Consider the following 18,856-nt stretch of genomic DNA (forward strand, 5'->3'; position numbering starts at 1 on the left):
CTATATATATATATATATATATATATATATATATATATATATATATATATATACACACACACACACACACACACACATGAGGCGTCTGCAAATTTTCACATGACATGACAGCTATATACAATCGAAACTTCACCTATCTTTACTTTAAATGGCCCTGGACCCTAATGAAATGAGATGTAATTTTTATCTCTTCTCAAAGACAAACTTTTTTCTTGGAAGATAGCTTTAACTCACAGGCAAACTGATTAAGATATCAAACTATACCAGTCATACAGGCACCTTCCATTTCTGTTGTGATAACGCAACTACTTTTCCTACCATCCTGGAAACAAACTGCTTTGACTCTTGACCCTAATAATAAAAACTGCCTTGCTTTTGAATTTGACACATTGAGACCTTCGAGTCACACTACCAACATGACTGGAATACAGTGAGTAGAAGTGAAATAAGAAATGTTTACACATCGATTCACATGATATTCTCTAATTTAAACAATGCCTTCCATGTGAAGCAAAAGAGCCATCACTGTAGATACACCTCAGTTATTGCTTAAGGCAGGGAGAAACTATTGTTTGGTTAGGAAACATGTAAGTGCTGAGCATGGAAGGCAGGTGACCATTACATACAGGACAAAAAAAGTAGGAAACTTTTCAGGGTGAGGTGGTGTGCAGTAGAATTGGATAGGCCATTGTGAACAGGTGACCACCAGGTAAAGGTGACTGTTTGGACATGTTTGATTGTACAGCTTTTATAATGGTGCGCAGTTAAAGTAATGAAATCCTCTTAGGGCTGTTTCCATCTAAACATACATGGTACCCTGGAAACACAGTGGTTTTTTAAAATAAATTCCTGGTTTGGCCATGGAAAACAATGTGTTTCCTATTGCAATGGTTTTAAAATTAGGGTAGGCAGTTTTTTAAAACATTATATATATTTAATGCGATTTTTGTTTTACATGGGAGAAAAAAGTGCTAGGATGGTCAGTGGACCAGAAACATGCACATTTTCTTATTTGGCCATATGAAGTTTATACACAGAAAATACAAAGTTCTAATTGCATCTCTGGGTCCCAGATATATTTTACTGGAACAGCCTTCAAAAATTATTACATCTTCTTGGATGAAATTAAAGTGGCCACTCTTGGAGAATGTAAACAGGTGATTTTTTTGGTCAAACAATGGACATTAAGTGTAATGAAGGAAACTGTATTGTCTTCTGGACTTCCTTTATGTTTTTTTTTATATGTGCACACACTGAAAAAGGACTACTTTTACAATGAAGAACCTTAAAACACACAGTAACACACACTATACCTTCTGTAGAAATGATCAAAGCACTCATTGCAGAAATGTTCTCCCGAAGTCACATGGTACCAGCGAGAGGTGTAACCACTGCCTGTGCACCTAAAATTAGAAACTCAGTGCAACGAGTTCTTCAGATTGTTTAATTTATGTACAAAATCTGATTTCATTGCTATAAGAAACATGTGAAGAAAATTTTAAAAGATATAAGATGGGTAGTTACTGATGCTTTAGTTGACTAGACATATTATAGATACAACAGACTTGAAATCTGATTATTGTGAGTAATGCTGAACAGCAAAGAGTCTTGATTTGAAACCTGGCATGTTAAAGATATAGCTGACTTGAAATCTGACATTATAGATATAACTGACTTAAAACCTGACATTATAGATATAACTGACTTTAAACCTGACATTATAGATATAACTGACTTTAAACCTGACATATTATAGATGTAACTGACTTGAAATCTGACATTATAGATATAACTGACTTTAAACCTGACATTATAGATATAACTGACTTGAAATCTGACATCACATAGATATAACTGACTTGAAATCTGACATGTTACAGATATAACTGACTTGAAACTGACATATTATAGATATAACTGACTTCAAACCTGACATATTATAGATATAACTGACTTGAAATCTGACATGTTACAGATATATCTGACTTGAAATCTGACATATTACAGATATGACTTGAAATCTGACATACTATAGATATAACTGACTTGAAACCTGACATATTATAGATATAACTGACTTGAAATCTGACATGCTACAGATATAACTGACTTGAAATCTGACATTATAGATATGAACTGACTTAAAATCTGACATATTATAGATATAACTGACTTGAAATCTGACATGTTACAGATATAACTGACTTGAAATCTGACATATTATAGATATAACTGACTTGAAACCTGACATAGATATAACTGACTTGAAATCTGACATCACATAGATATAACTGACTTGAAATCTGACATGTTATAGATATAACTGACTTGAAATCTGACATATTATAGATATAACTGACTTCAAACCTGACATATTATAGATATAACTGACTTGAAATCTGACATGTTACAGATATATCTGACTTGAAATCTGACATGTTATAGATATAACTGACTTGAAATCTGACATATTATAGATATAACTGACTTCAAACCTGACATATTATAGATATAACTGACTTGAAATCTGACATGTTACAGATATATCTGACTTGAAATCTGACATATTACAGATATAACTGACTTGAAATCTGACATACTATAGATATAACTGACTTGAAACCTGACATATTATAGATATAACTGACTTCAAACCTGACATATTATAGATATAACTGACTTGAAATCTGACATGTTACAGATATATCTGACTTGAAATCTGACATATTACAGATATAACTGACTTGAAATCTGACATACTATAGATATAACTGACTTGAAACCTGACATATTATAGATATAACTGACTTGAAATCTGACATGCTACAGATATAACTGACTTGAAATCTGACATTATAGATATGAACTGACTTAAAATCTGACATATTATAGATATAACTGACTTGAAACCTGACATAGATATAACTGACTTGAAATCTGACATCACACAGATATAACTGACTTGAAATCTGACATGTTATAGATATAACTGACTTGAAACCTGACATATTACAGATATAACTGACTTGAAATCTGGCATGTTACAGATATAACTGAATTGAAATCAGATTATTGTGAGTAATGCTGAACAGTAAAAAGTCAAATCAATAGTGACAGACTTCTATATATATTATCTGTTATAGCTATAACTGACTTGAAATCTGACATATTATAGATACAACAAACTTGAAATCTGATAATTGTGAGTAATGCTGAACAGTAAAAAGTCAAACCAACAATGGAAGACTTCTATATCTGCCAAATACACAAAACAAAAATGTATTGTGTTCTGAAAGAAGAAATAATGTCATTTGGACTAAATAGCAAACACCTGATCAACCATGTACAATTAAATGTTCATGTCTTCAACAGAATGATTATCTAAAACAGTGATTCCCAACATTTTTTTAGGCAGCGATCTAAATTGGCAATCAACAGGACCGCCCAACAATCAGGCTTGTGACACATACATACACACATATATATAATATATAATACACTCACAAATCGACCATTTGATTCATGCAGAACAGTGGTAATCTTAAAAAAGTTGATAAAATGTAATGGTGGAATCTCTATGGATCTGCTGTACACAACATTTTACTACTATTTTTAGGTTTCAATGCTGCTATTCCCATTCACAAATGCATATATGATATATACTGCATTTATATGTTTCCTGACAGTTTGTGTATGTAGTTATTCATATATAGTTTTTTGGATGTTAAAATATTACAGGTAAATTAAATATCATCTGCCACAAAGTGACGTGCCCGTCAATGTTGTTTACCATGAGTATTTCCTAGCATTTATATTGCTTACATTTTCCTGCATGTCCCAACAACCAGTACTTTAATATTTGATTTGCTGTATAAACACTGTGCCTGATGCAATAACAGGTTTAATCTAAGCTGTATTTTTCTTTTCCCAAAGTTAGATTTTTAATTCTCACATTTTCTGCCAGCGCATGCGACCCGATAAACCATTGCAAAGGTAATACCCACTTGTTTTCAACCTGATACTCCTTTTGATCACACAGCAAATTTAATACATGAACAAGTTCAGTGCCAAATACAATTCTGCCTCTTTCAGTATATGTTTAACCTTGGTATCTTTTAGCTTGTAAAGGCAGCACCATCATTTAATTTCCCAGATCTCTATCACATTTCCATTGTTAAAGGACTAAGAAATATGATGGAAATTCAGGTTTCAAAATGACCCACCATAACTCTTCTGAGGACCCCCATGAACCTGATGTGGTTTACAACTTGAGGCTGGGAACAGCTGATCTAAAACTACCCACATGTTTAATCAGGGACTAACTTGTATTTATTTCTTTGATTTCAGCTTACCACTTCCAGTGATTGTGTATGATCTGACGAGACATATAAGTCATTAAATAAATATATAAATGAAAATGAGTGCATTATATAAAAGTGCTACTTCTTTCATTGTTATTAAAATAATTAAATCTAGAAATCTAATACAATTGGTAAAGGTACCTTGCTGAAGACCTGGCAAAACAGATGGGAATTTTAGCAGGACAGCCAGTTTTCTCACATTTTCGGAGCTGTTTGGTAGGTTCAGGTGAGCCATTTTTCATTTCGTCTACATCTGACTCTGCCAAACCCTTCCTCTTAACTGTACGCCCAGTTCTAAAAGTAAACAAATCCGATTGGTAGAAGACTTAGGAAAGCTACTGGATTTTGTTTTTGTATCAATGTCATTAGACTGGCTAAATTTTTCAGCACATTTTACTGGCATTCTGCATGCCATTGAGATATAAGAGCATTGTAAAACAATAATTACAAAACTGCTGTTGACTTTATGATGCTAAAGAAGCAGATGAAAATAATCCCGAAAATGTAATAGTAATAATAAATGTCTAGTATTTGTTCAAAAATCATTTCTTAGGTAAAAATGTGTACAGTGGTCAAATGTCTACAACTGCCACTTTTATCATTTCCCATGAGCAACCTCTATTATCACTATTCAACTATTCTAAAATTAAAGTGTCTCCAAAATGTTTTCATTTACTGTAGTAAACATTTTCAATTTACAATGATGAAAAGAATAAATTTATTATCAGGAATCACTAATTATCATGTTTTGAGAGACAAGGTAGTGATTATGTAGTCCGCATGTAACCAGTGGAACACAACTCCTATACAATTCAAGATTGTGACTTTAAACATTGGGGTTAATAAATTAATTAAGGATAGTCTGTTGATATTCATGATTTTCAGAAATTCTGACACAGACTTGGGTTAGGGCTGACAGCATTTCCCATCATTTTTGTTGCTGGAAGTACATGCACCCAAATATTTAAAACTGTGTATGTCTATATGGTTATGTAAGGGATTAAATCGGTTTTGAAACCATATCTGTGGAAAAAAATAGTGTCACGTGTTTCTGTCATTATGTAGTAAGTACAGTTAGTGACGCAAGGCCTAAACATTAACAGAGACTTAATGTCAGACATTACTTTCATTGCCAATTTCTAATCTGGATATATAAATTTTAACAACTGACCAGACAATCTAAATAGCTCTTTAATAATATAAAAGTTTTCAGTAAATTACATTTCTCTAAAAATATTTACCTTTATCTCATTAACATTATGAAATTACTCTGCTACATCAGAATCCATCTCTGTCTGAAAGACTATAAATGTCTTTCTGTCTATATATGGGGCGCCCACCAGTTTTTATGTACTTTTGAGAGAGTGTATGTAAGGTGAAGTTGTTTGCATTTAACTTCTTATTTTACAATTTACCTATGAAGTTCAGTAAGTGAAAATGACCAAGTGGAGCTAGCACTTTTTTGAAAGGCATACATCTGGAGTAAGGCCAAGCTGTATACTCTATAATCTATATTACACCCATCAATCATACACCAAAATAAGGGGAATTAAAGGTTATTTGAATTATACCTAAAATATACAAGGTCTTTTTTAAAAATAGACAGTATAACCAGTGAGGAAACCCATGGAAATTCTTTTTCTTTAAAATTCTAACCCTATGCAAAATACGAAACTGTAGAGCACCACCATATCGTACCTAGGAAAGTAACTCTTACAGAATATTTCCCCCCAAATCCCTCTAGTGTCCATGCATATCTCTAATTTTATCAGCTAAAGCTTGAGAGAAACCCTTTTCTCTTCCATGTATCAACTACTATGTTGAAATTGAAACCTTTCAGCATCGTTAGCATTAATCTGCTGACATTTTTTCAAAGCCAACCTGTTTCTCATCACATTGTAAATGTTAGTCTGTAAAGAGAAAGCACATTTTCCCTTCTTCCTTCCCAGGTATCCAATGCTATAATGAAATTTTCTTAAGTTAATCTGTTTCTGATTGCAGTGTGAATATTGATTTTTGTGCAGTGAAACTGTTCTAACAATCTGTGAGGCATAGCTATGTTACAAGCTTTCTCACGACTATGATCAATGAAATTTTGAGCCAGTTTTTGTTTTTGTTGTCTGGTGGTTCATCACATGGTGTCTAATTCCTACATGACTCCAATTATATTTAATATCCTGAGAGGTGTCCAAAGTACTAAGAGTCTCAAGTTATCAATGACAGCATCCTGATCTAAGTCACAACTCCTGATAGAGGGAACTTTAAATTGTTCCTATAACTTATATGCTGCCATTGTCTTGAGCACACATGAATGGATTTTACATTGATGTGCAGTTGGGCAGTTTGAAATATGCATGGAAAAGACAAGACAAATTAACACACTGTGCTCAAGACTGAAGTGGCTTTAGATAACCTTACAGAGACCCAAACACTTCCAGATTTTCTTGAAATTGTTTTTTTTTTTTTTATGTACAAAATTTACATAACTTATTTTTTTTTTTTTTTTTTTTTTAACCCTGTAATAGGTTGACCAATGGGTCGGGGAACCATCCCAGGGTCACCTTACAATCAAACATTTCTGGTTATCAGATAATCTAGGGATAATAAATATAATCTACGGAGAAAGTAAAAAAGAAAACACACACACACACACACACACACATATACACATGCATATGGCACACAATCTAGGTGACATGGCCTTTGTGATATTACAATATGTTGTTCCTGTTTACCATCAAGTCAGAGACAAGTTAAATGTTCATTGTTGAGGTCCATTTTTGAAGAAATTGGTCCTCTTTTTTATTTACCTTAGCATTGTATTTTTCAATGTTCTTATGCATTGCAACTGTTTGCTTAAAGGCAAAAATAGAAGGATTTTTCATATTGAATCTGCAAGTATAAATATAATATTTTGCTAAAATAAGCAGAAAATTACCCAAACTGTCCAGTTGTTCACTTCCTAAAAATGTTTCTTTTTTGGACAGATGTACAATATTTGGGCAAAAAGGTGCAAAATCTTCAATAAAACGGTACCAAAACTGTGAAGTAATACTGCAGTCATAAAAGAGATGCTCAATACTTTCAGCTTCACTCTTACAGAAAGTACATTTGTTGTCATCAAATATGTTAATTCTTTTAAGAAAATCATTAGTAGCGATTATTCTATGGATTAATTTAAAGTTAAAAGAGATCAACTTGGTATCCTTGGTACATCATTTTGCCCGGCTATATATATCAGACCACTCCTCACTACTTATATTTTTATTAAATACTTGCATCCAAGCTTCTTGCTTCGCAGTGTGTTGCCTTTTAGTTTCCTGTAAAAGATCTTTGTAAACAAACTTGAGTGAATCTTGTTTTTGCAAGTTCGTTATTTTATCCTCCTGCTTATCAAAATTATTATGTACTAGGTGGTTTTTTATGGCATCTTTCCATGCTTTAGGAATTCTGGATATTAAGGAGAAGTATTTCAAGAAATCATTGCTTCCAGTTTTTTGTTTTATTATCTCAAAAGGTATTAAATTACCGTGATCATCTACTAGATCGTTCAGAATTTCAAAACCAGCTTCTGTCCAGGATTTGTATTGATAAATCATTTTTGGGGGGACAAAATTTAAAATACTCATGGATAGATACTCGTTAGGACTTTGCGGTTCTTCTTTCCATTTAGATACTGCCAAAATTACATCTCTCCAAAAACTGTTTTTAATGAACTTACTAAATTCTTCTAATTTCCTTCTCCCTAAATTCCAAATATCCTTTTTATTTCTGAGTATAGTTGTATTGACTAAGTTCTGCCACGTTCCATCTTCCTTTTCCAGCAATCTTTTAACCCATCTTATCTTAATATACCTAATGAATGAAAATATGTGTATCATATTTAGTCCTCCCTCGTTTTCTGGGGAAACTAGTATATCACGTTTTATTCTCTCTACTTTTCCACCCCATACAAATTTAAATAACGTGCGATTTAGTTCTGCTTCAACTTTTGCTGATGGGTTAGGAAGTGCTGAAAAAAGATGTATGAATATGGGCAGAACAAGAGTCTTTACAACAATTACTTTACCAACTATTGACAGATGTCTTTGACTCCAGCTTGCCAGTATTCGTTTTGCCTTTGTTAGTTTCTTCATATAATTAATTTCCACCATCTGTTGTAAATCTGGAGAAAATTCTATGGCAAGGAGTGTAAAGTTCGAAGAGGACCAAATTAGGCCCATTTCAGGACATATTCTTTCATTAGAAAATTTCCTGTTTCCAATCCAAATAGCTTTTGTTTTTGTTATGTTACATTTAAGTCCCGATAATAGAGAGAAACCTTGCAAGATATTCATAGTTGCTTCAAGAGAAAAACTAGATCCATCAAGAAGAATAAAAGCGTCATCGGCATACTGACCCAATTTATATTCACTGGCATCAAAGATTACTCCCCGTACATCCACGTTTTGCTTTAAAGTTATAGCTAAAATCTCAACCCCAATGATAAACAAATAAGGTGCAAGGGGATCTCCTTGACGACATCCTCTTTCAAGTCTAAAAAAAGATGACATATGTCCATTATTTATAACACAACTATTAGAGTCATTACAAAACAGTTTAAACCACTTACAAACGGAATCACCAAAATTAAAAGATTGTAGAGCTTCTTCCACAAAGATCCAGTTAATTGAGTCAAAGGCTTTTTCGAAATCTATTAACAATAATAAACCATATCTGTTTTCATTCTCAAGTTGGTCCATGATATCATATAATAGTCTGGTGTTTTCTCCAATGAATCTACCCTTCATATATCCTTTCTGAGTATCGCTGATTATTGATGGAAGAACCTTTTTAATCCTAGCTGCAATTGCTCCCGAAGCAATCTTATAATCAGTATTTAAAAGTGATATAGGTCTCCAGTTTTTAAAATATCTTCTGTCTTTTTCCTCCTTTGGTAGACATGTGATGACTCCTTGAGTCTGAAAATCTGAAAGTTTTCCTACAGTATATCCGTAATTTATTGATCTACATATAAATCCCCCCAGAGACTTCCAAAAGAATTTATAGAACTCTACAGTGAATCCATCCGAGCCAGGACTTTTTCCATTTTCCATCCGTTTTAGAGACATACCGAATTCATTAATTGTAAGCAGACCCTCGCATGATTCTCTTTCCTCTCGACTAAGTTTAATATTGTGATTAAAAAATCTATTTCGAGTTTCTTGAGTAGCCTCGTCATCAAGCTGAGCAATTCTACTTTTGAACAATTCCATATAAAACTGTTTTTGTGCTTCTAAAATATCTATTTGGTCAGATATATTTGTCCCATCATCTAAAATAATTTCCTTTATTGTCTTATTAACATAGTTTCTTTTTTCAAGATTTAAAAAGTACTTTGTGCTTTTTTCCCCAAATTCATACCATCTAGCTTTAGATCTTAATATAACACCTTCTATGTATTTTTTCCTAGATTCCTCTAATTCTGCTTTTTTTCTCTCTAAATTTTCCAGAATTTCCTCATTTATGTTATTCGACAGTCCCCCCTGAATTTCTATTATTTCCTGCTCAATTTTCTTTAATTTTTCCCGTTTCTCTTTTGATTTCCTAATAGAATAACATATAGTTTCAGATCTTATTTTCATTTTCAAAATTTCAAAGAACATTTGGTCGTTACAGGAAAGAGAAACATGGAGAGAGTCATCTTTATTTCCCCCTACATAATATTCATTTACAGTGTCAGTTATACACTTTTTGACCAAATCAGTATACTCAATGTTCCTCAACAGTTGGGTATTAAATTTCCAATATCCTTTTCCCCTTGGAAACGTTGAAAACGCCACACTCAAAACAATAGCTGAATGATCAGTCTTGTACCCTGGTAAGATACATGCATCAGCTGTATTCATATGAATGTCATCCGATACAAGAAAGTAATCTGGTCTACTTTGTTTCAAGGGAGATTTTTGCCTCCAGGTATACATCTTTAAGTCTTGGTTGGAGTTTCGCCAGGGATCAATTAATTCCAATTCATTTTTCAGGTCTTGAATCGCTGCCCTAGACTGTTGGTGTTTGTCATGTAAAATATTATAAGTATCCAAATCTAAGTCTTGAACAGTATTCCAGTCTCTGCACATTATAATTGATGAGTTCTCAAAAAATAAAGTCTCCTCCTTTAACTTTCTAAAAAAGCTAGGATTATCATCATTATAACCATACAAATTCACGAGGGTTATTCTGTTGCCATTAATTGTAATATCTAAAATAATAAATCTCCCTTGACTGTCACATCTTTCTCTATGAATTATAAATTCAAAAGTATTTCTAAAAAATATTGCAACCCCAGCACTCTTACTAGAGCAGTGGCTAAATATACATTTGTATCCCCATTCAGCTGCCCAATATATTTCATCTTTCTTTGTACTATGAGTTTCTTGCAAGCATATTATAGATACATTCTTTTGTTTTACCCAGTGGAAAATATCCCTTCGTTTTAAGACTGAACCTTGCAGGCCTCTAACATTAATAGATATAATTTTTATGTTATTATCCATGAAAACAGCAGAAATTTTACACATACATATTCTTGTACAGGAATGTATGAAGTAATTATCACCTTGAGTTTATCATATGCATGGCTTTCACACTCACACTCTTGAAATTGTTTGTGCATCACATTTTTTTTTGGCAGGTGTTCAAGTTTCACTGTTCTAGCTGACATGCACAGATAATTGCAAACTATAAATTTTGAATGTTATGCACATTCGCATGGTTGGGCAGCATCAATCAATGAAATACTATGTGCTCTATAACAATATAGGCACCTAATGCTTTTCAAAAGAATTTTTTTTAAATGTACAATAACAGTGGCTCCTGTGTAATATCTTGCCCTAGGAACTTGACAATCGGTACATATTATTTGGTCTGGGTGGAACAAAGGTGGAAAATGCAGCCAACATTCTAATTTAGAGAAATGTAATGAATGGCCAGAGCAATTAAAAAAAGATTGTAAATGAGAGTTTGTACATGTGGAAAAGACACTGATAATCAATGAATTACAATAAAGACAATGACTCACACTTCAGACTATCAGAAAAGTTATTATACATTTTTTAAAAATCTACAATACACAGCCATTAAAATAATGCTTTTATGACAGATTCAATTAAAGAAAATGGTGAAGAGATTTCCTTTAGAAGTGACCATGACTTGTAAATACAAACCTATCTTCTGCTTTATCATTCTGTGGTTGCTTGTCAGTTTTTGACATGTTCCCTTTATCTCTCTTTAATCTTTATTTAAAAATGTATACTGTTGTGGTTACAAACTGATTCTAACAGTTCTGTTTCAGCCTGTGTTTCCCGTCATCTGAAAAAAAATAATTATATAAAAATCACTATGGTACAAACAGAAACATCTTAAGATTTACATGAAAATTTGCATGCATACTTCAGAAGACCACTTTGTATCGATTTTGGCTTACTTTGGGTACAAAGAATGAAATATTTATACAGAGATCACTATAGGCCCCTTAAATAATAGCTCTGGACCCTTGGTTTCAAAAGTCTGCAATCTTGTGGAATCCATCCAGGTAGGTTATGAGCAAACTATACCTAGATGGCAGAATAATATAATTACTTGCGGTGAAACAATACTCCTGTATGTTGATACAAATCATGATATTTAACCTACGATAGATTATTACTGATACACATACCAACTTGAAGGCCATGTCACCTTTCAAAGGTTTGTCACTGGCAGGGTGGTGCTTTCAAAGGATTGTCATTGGTAGGGTGGCACTTTTTCACTGATGTCAAAATACTGGTCACATTTCCAGATTAGACAAACACAGACTTATCCTTGACGAGACAAAAAAATACATTCAAAACAAAGTATTCATCAGTAAGTCTAATTCAACCTTTATAGGGTGTTCCATTTGTACGCCTCATCTTCGTCACCACGTCCTTGTTCTGCATTGCATGAATGCTTTAAAAATGCCTTTTACCAATTTTAGGTCTTCCCTTAAATTTGGATGGAATTACGTTTTTTCTTGAAGACGAAGGTTCTGTGCAAGATGAATAATAACCTAATCCATCCCAATAAACATCTTCCAATGCAAAACATTTGCCATGATGACAGGGACTCATTCCTATCAGTGAAAATAGGAAAACTATTGACAATGCCAATTCCCCTTCTACAAATTAATGCCAGGTAACTCTTGTGGTTATAGATCTGCGCCATTACCAATTCTGTTATAATTTTTTTCTCCCTCTGGCATGTTCAGTCACTGATAACTAATATCAATGCAAAAGAAGGCACTCCGAATTTGTTCCTATTCATGATTTCATTACTTTATATATCATTTAGTAAACATTTTTGTGACACATTTCACTGCTGCTTCATGTCTAATTTGTTCAAGTTTAGATACTTTCACTTCCAGTGTCTCGTGCAGTGAATAAGCTACAATTGGTTATGACTGGCAGTTACTGTTTACCCTGGTCTAAAACAATAACCACCAATCATAATCAAATGTAGAACATTTCACTTTATGACACTGAAGGTTGGCCTCCAAATCTGATCCCAGTAGAGAAGATACAAAACAACAGGGAAAATTTGCGTCAAAGTAGCTATTAAATAATAAAATACTCGAAATGCACACGGGGAACAAGTCCAGAACATCTTCATGTCTTATCAGCAGTAAACTGGCAAGGTGGGAGCAGATTTCACAATAGCTTTTAATATATACTTAAAGAAAAGAATGCCTGAACCTGCAACAGCTATATATTGATGTCTCAGTTTAACGAATAAAAATGACTACAGTCAACAAGACGGCAATTTAAAAAAAAAAATGCACCAGTTAAGTAGTTTTCCTGCAACTTTAAAGGAAACTGATTATATTAGAAGCACAAATATATACTAAGCAAATAAATAAAATCTGCCTCTGTAAGGCTAAGGGTGCAAATTTCTGTCAATCTATAAAGAGCACATTAATTTGGGCAAGAGAACAATTAATTAGATTTATGGGGACAGATGCATGTTAAATCGCTATACTGTAATGATTTTTAATGTCTGTGTCGTGAGAGGAAGTGATTCTTAATTAAGCCTTCTTTATTTAACAGTCAGACAGACTGGAAGGAAAAGGTTAACTTTGAAAAAATGTCAGAGTTGAGATTGTCCAGAATCAGTTATTTGGAAATCTAGATGTAAGGCTGACAGTAATTTTGGCGCCTAGTTATAAAAGGCGGTATATATATTTAATCCTGATTGGTTAAGCTAAATAATGGGCATATTTCCCACATAAAATGTCTTGGTTTTAATATGTTGCATCGCAAAATTTAGTCAATCTACATTTTCCAGCAAGATGAAAAATTTTAGGAGACTCCAAGCTTGAATTTAGAAGAAATTCTTTCGTAAAACATTTATCCGAGGGACCAGATTCTGGAAAGTCTACGGACACAATTCTGGCGGTAGAAGCAAGCATGGCTTGAAAAGCACAAGAGGAAATAGCTCCACTGGCATATCCACGAACCTACTTATCCAAGTATCTACGTACTTATGTATCCACCTACCCACACAAAGTTTGAAGGCCGAAAGAGGCAAGACAATAGATAGGTTAGAGAAGAAAACAGCGAAAGGACCAAGAAGAACAGCCACAGTGAAGTTGAAGTGATCTCTATTTATTCCTATCAATATTTACTCACTTTGCGCAACAACAAAGAGGGCAATCACCCTCTAGATAATGATAACCAAAATAAAGTGGACACCTTGTAAGAAGGTACAATCCAACAATCAACCCCTAGTGGCCCCTTCAATAACACATCAAAGCAAGGAAGTCAGCAACAAACTTAAATAAAAGTAGTCTTTCATTTTTCATAATGATCAGAACATAATTTATTGTGCCACTAAAGTTTCCTGTTTGCAATAAAAAAGTGTGTATGGGGGACCCCTGCATGGGTGATTTTCTGCATCCCTGATCAAATATGTGCGACCAAATACATGTTTCCAGGATCTCTGCTCAAAATACAGACCATAAGCTTCCATAAAGTTACTGGAAAATGAATGTACAATAAAAGGCCATGAATAAAAATCAAGTGTAAAACTGGCTAGCATCATAAGCAGCCTCATTAATTACTGTTTATTCCCACAGCAGATGTAATAATGATGTAAGCCAAATATTAGTTACTTGTTTTAAATGATAAATTATGAACCATACAATATATATTATGTAAAGAGTTCTCTATATGACCAGGAAATGAACTTGGATTAAACTTTCTATTTTCAAGACTGCCTTATTTTGCTTCCTTTATAAAGCCTGCTAACAGATAGTCCACCTACTTGTCCATCCTCATGCACTACTTGTTTTTTGGCAAATGAAATAGTTTGTGCTTGAAGGAGTCAGATATTGCACCTTGTTCAGTCAACTTCAAATACTTCCCTAAGTGACAGCTTAGCAGAACAGGGCAATGCAATGACTATGACCCATTCTCAAAAACTGACTGATTAAACAGGTAAATGGTTGAAATTAGTAAAGACTAAGATGCATTTTGGGTTCCAAATTCATAGTATAAGATTAACGTTAGCCAAACTTTTCACTTGGAACAGGATTTATTAAATTAACACTTGTACCTATGTTGTCAAAATAATTCTGTATCTTAGGTATCTGAGTTTCAGTTAGTTTTTTTGTACTGACTTGTACAAAAGTGTTATGTGCTCCATTGCAAGGTATAAGATCACTTCTGTCAAAGGAGATGTTGGAGGCTAGGTTAAATTTTTGAAAGAAATGAGTAATGTTCATGCAAACTGTAGCAATATTCTTGTATTTAATAGGCTGTATATAGGGGTGCAAGTAGACCAACAAGTAGATCTCTGCTTGTTTTTACTGACATTACAGGCAGCAGAGCCCAAATGTGCCCGGCCATATTTTATAATGAAGCTCTCGCCTTCCAATCAGTTCTGACTATCAGATACTCACAAGTAAGTAATAAACATATTTTTTAAATTACTGACACATACATGGAAGGCAGCGTCACACCAAAGCAACAGAAGTAACATGATTTAGCTGCAGTTCCTTTGCAAACATCAGTCAGTTCCCAGACCGGTTTACCCATAAATTTTCTTGTCAGTATTTTAAGTAATGTCTGCCAGTATTTTTAGAAGGCAGTCAGTATTTTCATTCAGTGTTTCAAACATCTTAACACAGCACACATCACCTGTGAAACAGGACACAAATAGAAGACACTATCAATGCACTATAATTACCAATATGTAGAATTGCACGACATACTGACGATACAATATTCTGTAAATAACTCCTAGTTTGTAAAGACGCTGATATTTAGGCAATTCTGTGTTTCTAGGCAAACTCTGCAGAAACTGACCACTGACTTAAACATCATGTTTATATTATAGTGATAAAAAACCATAAAATACCTCCACGCACCCAAATTCTTTCCGTTATTTACCTGTTACTTCCTCTAGAAAATCTGCTTCACAGCTTCACACATATCCATAACATTTAAAATAAAGCCAAATCTCACATTTTACATGGTTAAGGAAGACTTGATACAAAACATTATGATAGACATTGTTACCACCCATCCTCACAGAAAATAATAACTTCATCTAGATAGGTGAAGGCAATCTTATTTATTTTATAAAATCTAGTATCAGCTTTGTCAACTTTACTAGACTGGATTGTTTCTAAATACCTTGTACAATTTTGGAATCTGGGAAAATATTTTTCATTGCTTCTGTTAACTTGTCAGTTGTGCTCAATGACAAATTCATATTTACAATCAACTCACATAGAATCGCCTCAGCACGTGTTATTTGCTTTTGAAATATGTGCTGATCACTGACTTCCTTTCCCATCATCATTGACAAAACATTTCCCTTCACTAATGATTCAAATTTTGCATGATTTTCCAATTCCACATGCCGTAAAAGGGTAAGTTGCAAACAGTGCAGAGTACAAGATATTCTCCTTTACACGACGGTTTAGGGCTTGGCCTTAAACTGGTAGAAAATGCTGCTATGTTTAGACTTTCCATTTTCATCATCAGTTTCATGCTGAAACTTTCTTGTCAGCAGCATTTGCTTCGTTTAAACAACCAGATGTTGAGACTGTTAAAATCAGTGATGTGGCAAAGACTGCGGACGTGGACTGATAAGACGATACAATGAAACAAAACGAAATAAAAACCGCTTAAAAATAATTTAAAAAAATTAATAAATAAATGCAACCTCAAATCATATTTTCAGATCAATGAGCATATGACCATACCGATGGGCTTTATTCTGTACAAATATGGACGGGTAAACAGGTCTGAGTTCCTCGTGATACATTCCTTACTAGAAAGTTTCCAGGTGTTCCTCTTGCCTTGGATGTTGCTTTCCATACATGCATCAGCAATTTATAATTTCAGGTCAGTAAATTATGGATAAAAAGGTGTTCTGTTCTGACATGGATTAATACTAAAAAAGATAGTGTTCTGAAGCATTTAATGCCATAGGTCAAAACAAGATATTTTACATACCATCTGCATACAATAGTCAGTCAAAATTAATTTTTTTACTTGCATCTGATAGTCTGAACTGATTGAAGGGTAAAAGCTTCATTATGAAATCTGGCCCAGCACATCTGGTCTCTGCTACCAGTAATGTCAGGAAAGAAAATAAAAAGGGAAAAATCTAATTGTACGTCTAGTTAAATTAGTAGTAATATTAGTACCCCATCTCCTACCTCATGGACAGGATACTAACATGAGCATATACTTGTCAATGGAGCAAGCCATGTGTGATTCACACCAGGTGCTCTTTTAGCCTAATATCAACAATTTTGAACATATTCCTTGCATATAATGCAATAAATTGAGTAGCCCTCTTATTTAATACAGGAAGTATCGCAAATCATTGTAGAAATAGTTGTAATATCTTGTTTACCTTATATATCCTACATTTTCGTTCAAAAATGTTTACTTTTGTTGTCAGCCTCATTTGTATGCCATATAAGGACATTGAGGTCTTAATTGGAAACATAAACAAATTGTAGTAAAAACATGGCATGGTTTGAGTCGAATTAAAAGTAAATCCAGTATATCGGCAACTTTGAAATTCCACCAAGAAGCCATTATTTGCCACTTGATTGTTAACATAGCGTAGAATATCCAAATATGGTTTGGCAAGCCTTACATAGAAAAGGGGTCACGTCAAGAGTTTCATGTTCTCTGTCATGGTGGACACAGTGAAGTCAGTGTAACCATGTTAATTTATTCTATCGTGTTAGGGCTTAATAAATTCAAAATTAGCCAAACTTCTTTCACAGCATGGTTATACTTATGTAGTAGATTTCTACACTATTTGTTTTTCTGACTTTAGTGTCGATTTTTTTGTGCTCCATTACATGATATGGGATCAGCTGATTTGTTGTGGTTGAGGCTAGGACATCGTAGCTAGGGGTGCAATGTGTAGCAGGTCCCAGGAGCTAATCAGTGTTAATTAAAATGTACACAACGAGTTTAGGAGATCTTTTTGTGTAACAGCTGTAAACATTTATCCCTTACCACAACAGTACAACCATTGCATATGCGCGGAATATCACGACAGTTGGTGCATCATGATAATTGGTAAACATGCCAGTTTGAGATGCTCGTAGTTATCCCCCTTGGCTTAAGCACTGAGGAAACAAGTCTTCGATTCAACTGAAACTGTCAATACATTTATGCATAAAACATTCTTTCCAAATGAATTTCATTAAAGCTTAATTTCAGTTGAATGGGCAGACATTATATAAAATCTAGCTTGCTTCTAAAAGCTTGCCCATCGATTGACTATGCACATATGTGACTGAGTATTGACCGCACTAAGGCACGCAATTCATGCAAATTTAAAAATTCTGCGCAACGACTAACTGCAAATAAATCATAAATGTAAGTGCATACTTTTTCATGGATCAAGCACTGTGAAAATGCCACATGCATGGAGAATGAAGGGAAAATATTTGAATATTTCCCGCTAGCTATCGAAGTAGCTTCATACTGCCTCGTTTTTCTAAACCGGAAATGGAAATGCCTAATTCAAAACGAAGATGCTTTAGTACCGGTGGCACATATACCACAAAAGATTGCGGGATTCGCCTCCACACCAGCCTTTCGGGACAATTTCTGATAAAACCTGCATCAGTAAACGTGGCATATGGCCGGTCCAGTACGCAACTCTCATACGTTTATAGTTTTGTCAAACATTTTATATGAGAATTTGTGTTTAAAGAGGAAGTAATATTATAATAACAGTTTTATATCTTTTTTTTTTTTTTACTGGTCTAGATTATAAGAGCTAAAAAATGCTGAAGTTACCCTAACTTGGAGATGCCACACTTTTCTCGCACCAACTGAAGCGTTTTTTCGACAAACTAGTGTTCATACACTATCCAACAATGCCCCGTGTAACAAGTAAGCAGGATGTTTGCATCGCAACAAATATGTTTCGAAGCATTGAAAACCCAAGACAAAATACAT

General features: G+C 33.8%; 1 protein-coding gene across 1 annotated transcript in view; it reads right to left on the reverse strand.

The window, feature by feature from the left end:
- LOC149783241 (lysine-specific histone demethylase 2-like) overlaps positions 1-18,384 on the reverse strand; it is an 86,815-nt gene extending 68,431 nt beyond the window's left edge. Inside the window, exons 1-4 of the mRNA XM_089931447.1 lie at positions 18,281-18,384; positions 11,564-11,708; positions 4,503-4,655; positions 1,314-1,403 (exon numbers count right to left, since the gene is read on the reverse strand). Of these exons, the coding sequence (XP_089787573.1) occupies positions 1,314-1,403; positions 4,503-4,655; positions 11,564-11,610 (290 nt within the window). The 5' untranslated portion in view covers positions 11,611-11,708; positions 18,281-18,384. The remainder of the gene's footprint in view (positions 1-1,313; positions 1,404-4,502; positions 4,656-11,563; positions 11,709-18,280) is intronic.
- Between the last annotated feature and the right edge of the window lie 472 nt (positions 18,385-18,856).

This window comes from Sinohyriopsis cumingii, chromosome 14, assembly GCF_028554795.1.
Source record: "Sinohyriopsis cumingii isolate HCF-2022 chromosome 14, ASM2855479v2, whole genome shotgun sequence".
Taxonomy (NCBI): domain Eukaryota; kingdom Metazoa; phylum Mollusca; class Bivalvia; order Unionida; family Unionidae; genus Sinohyriopsis; species Sinohyriopsis cumingii.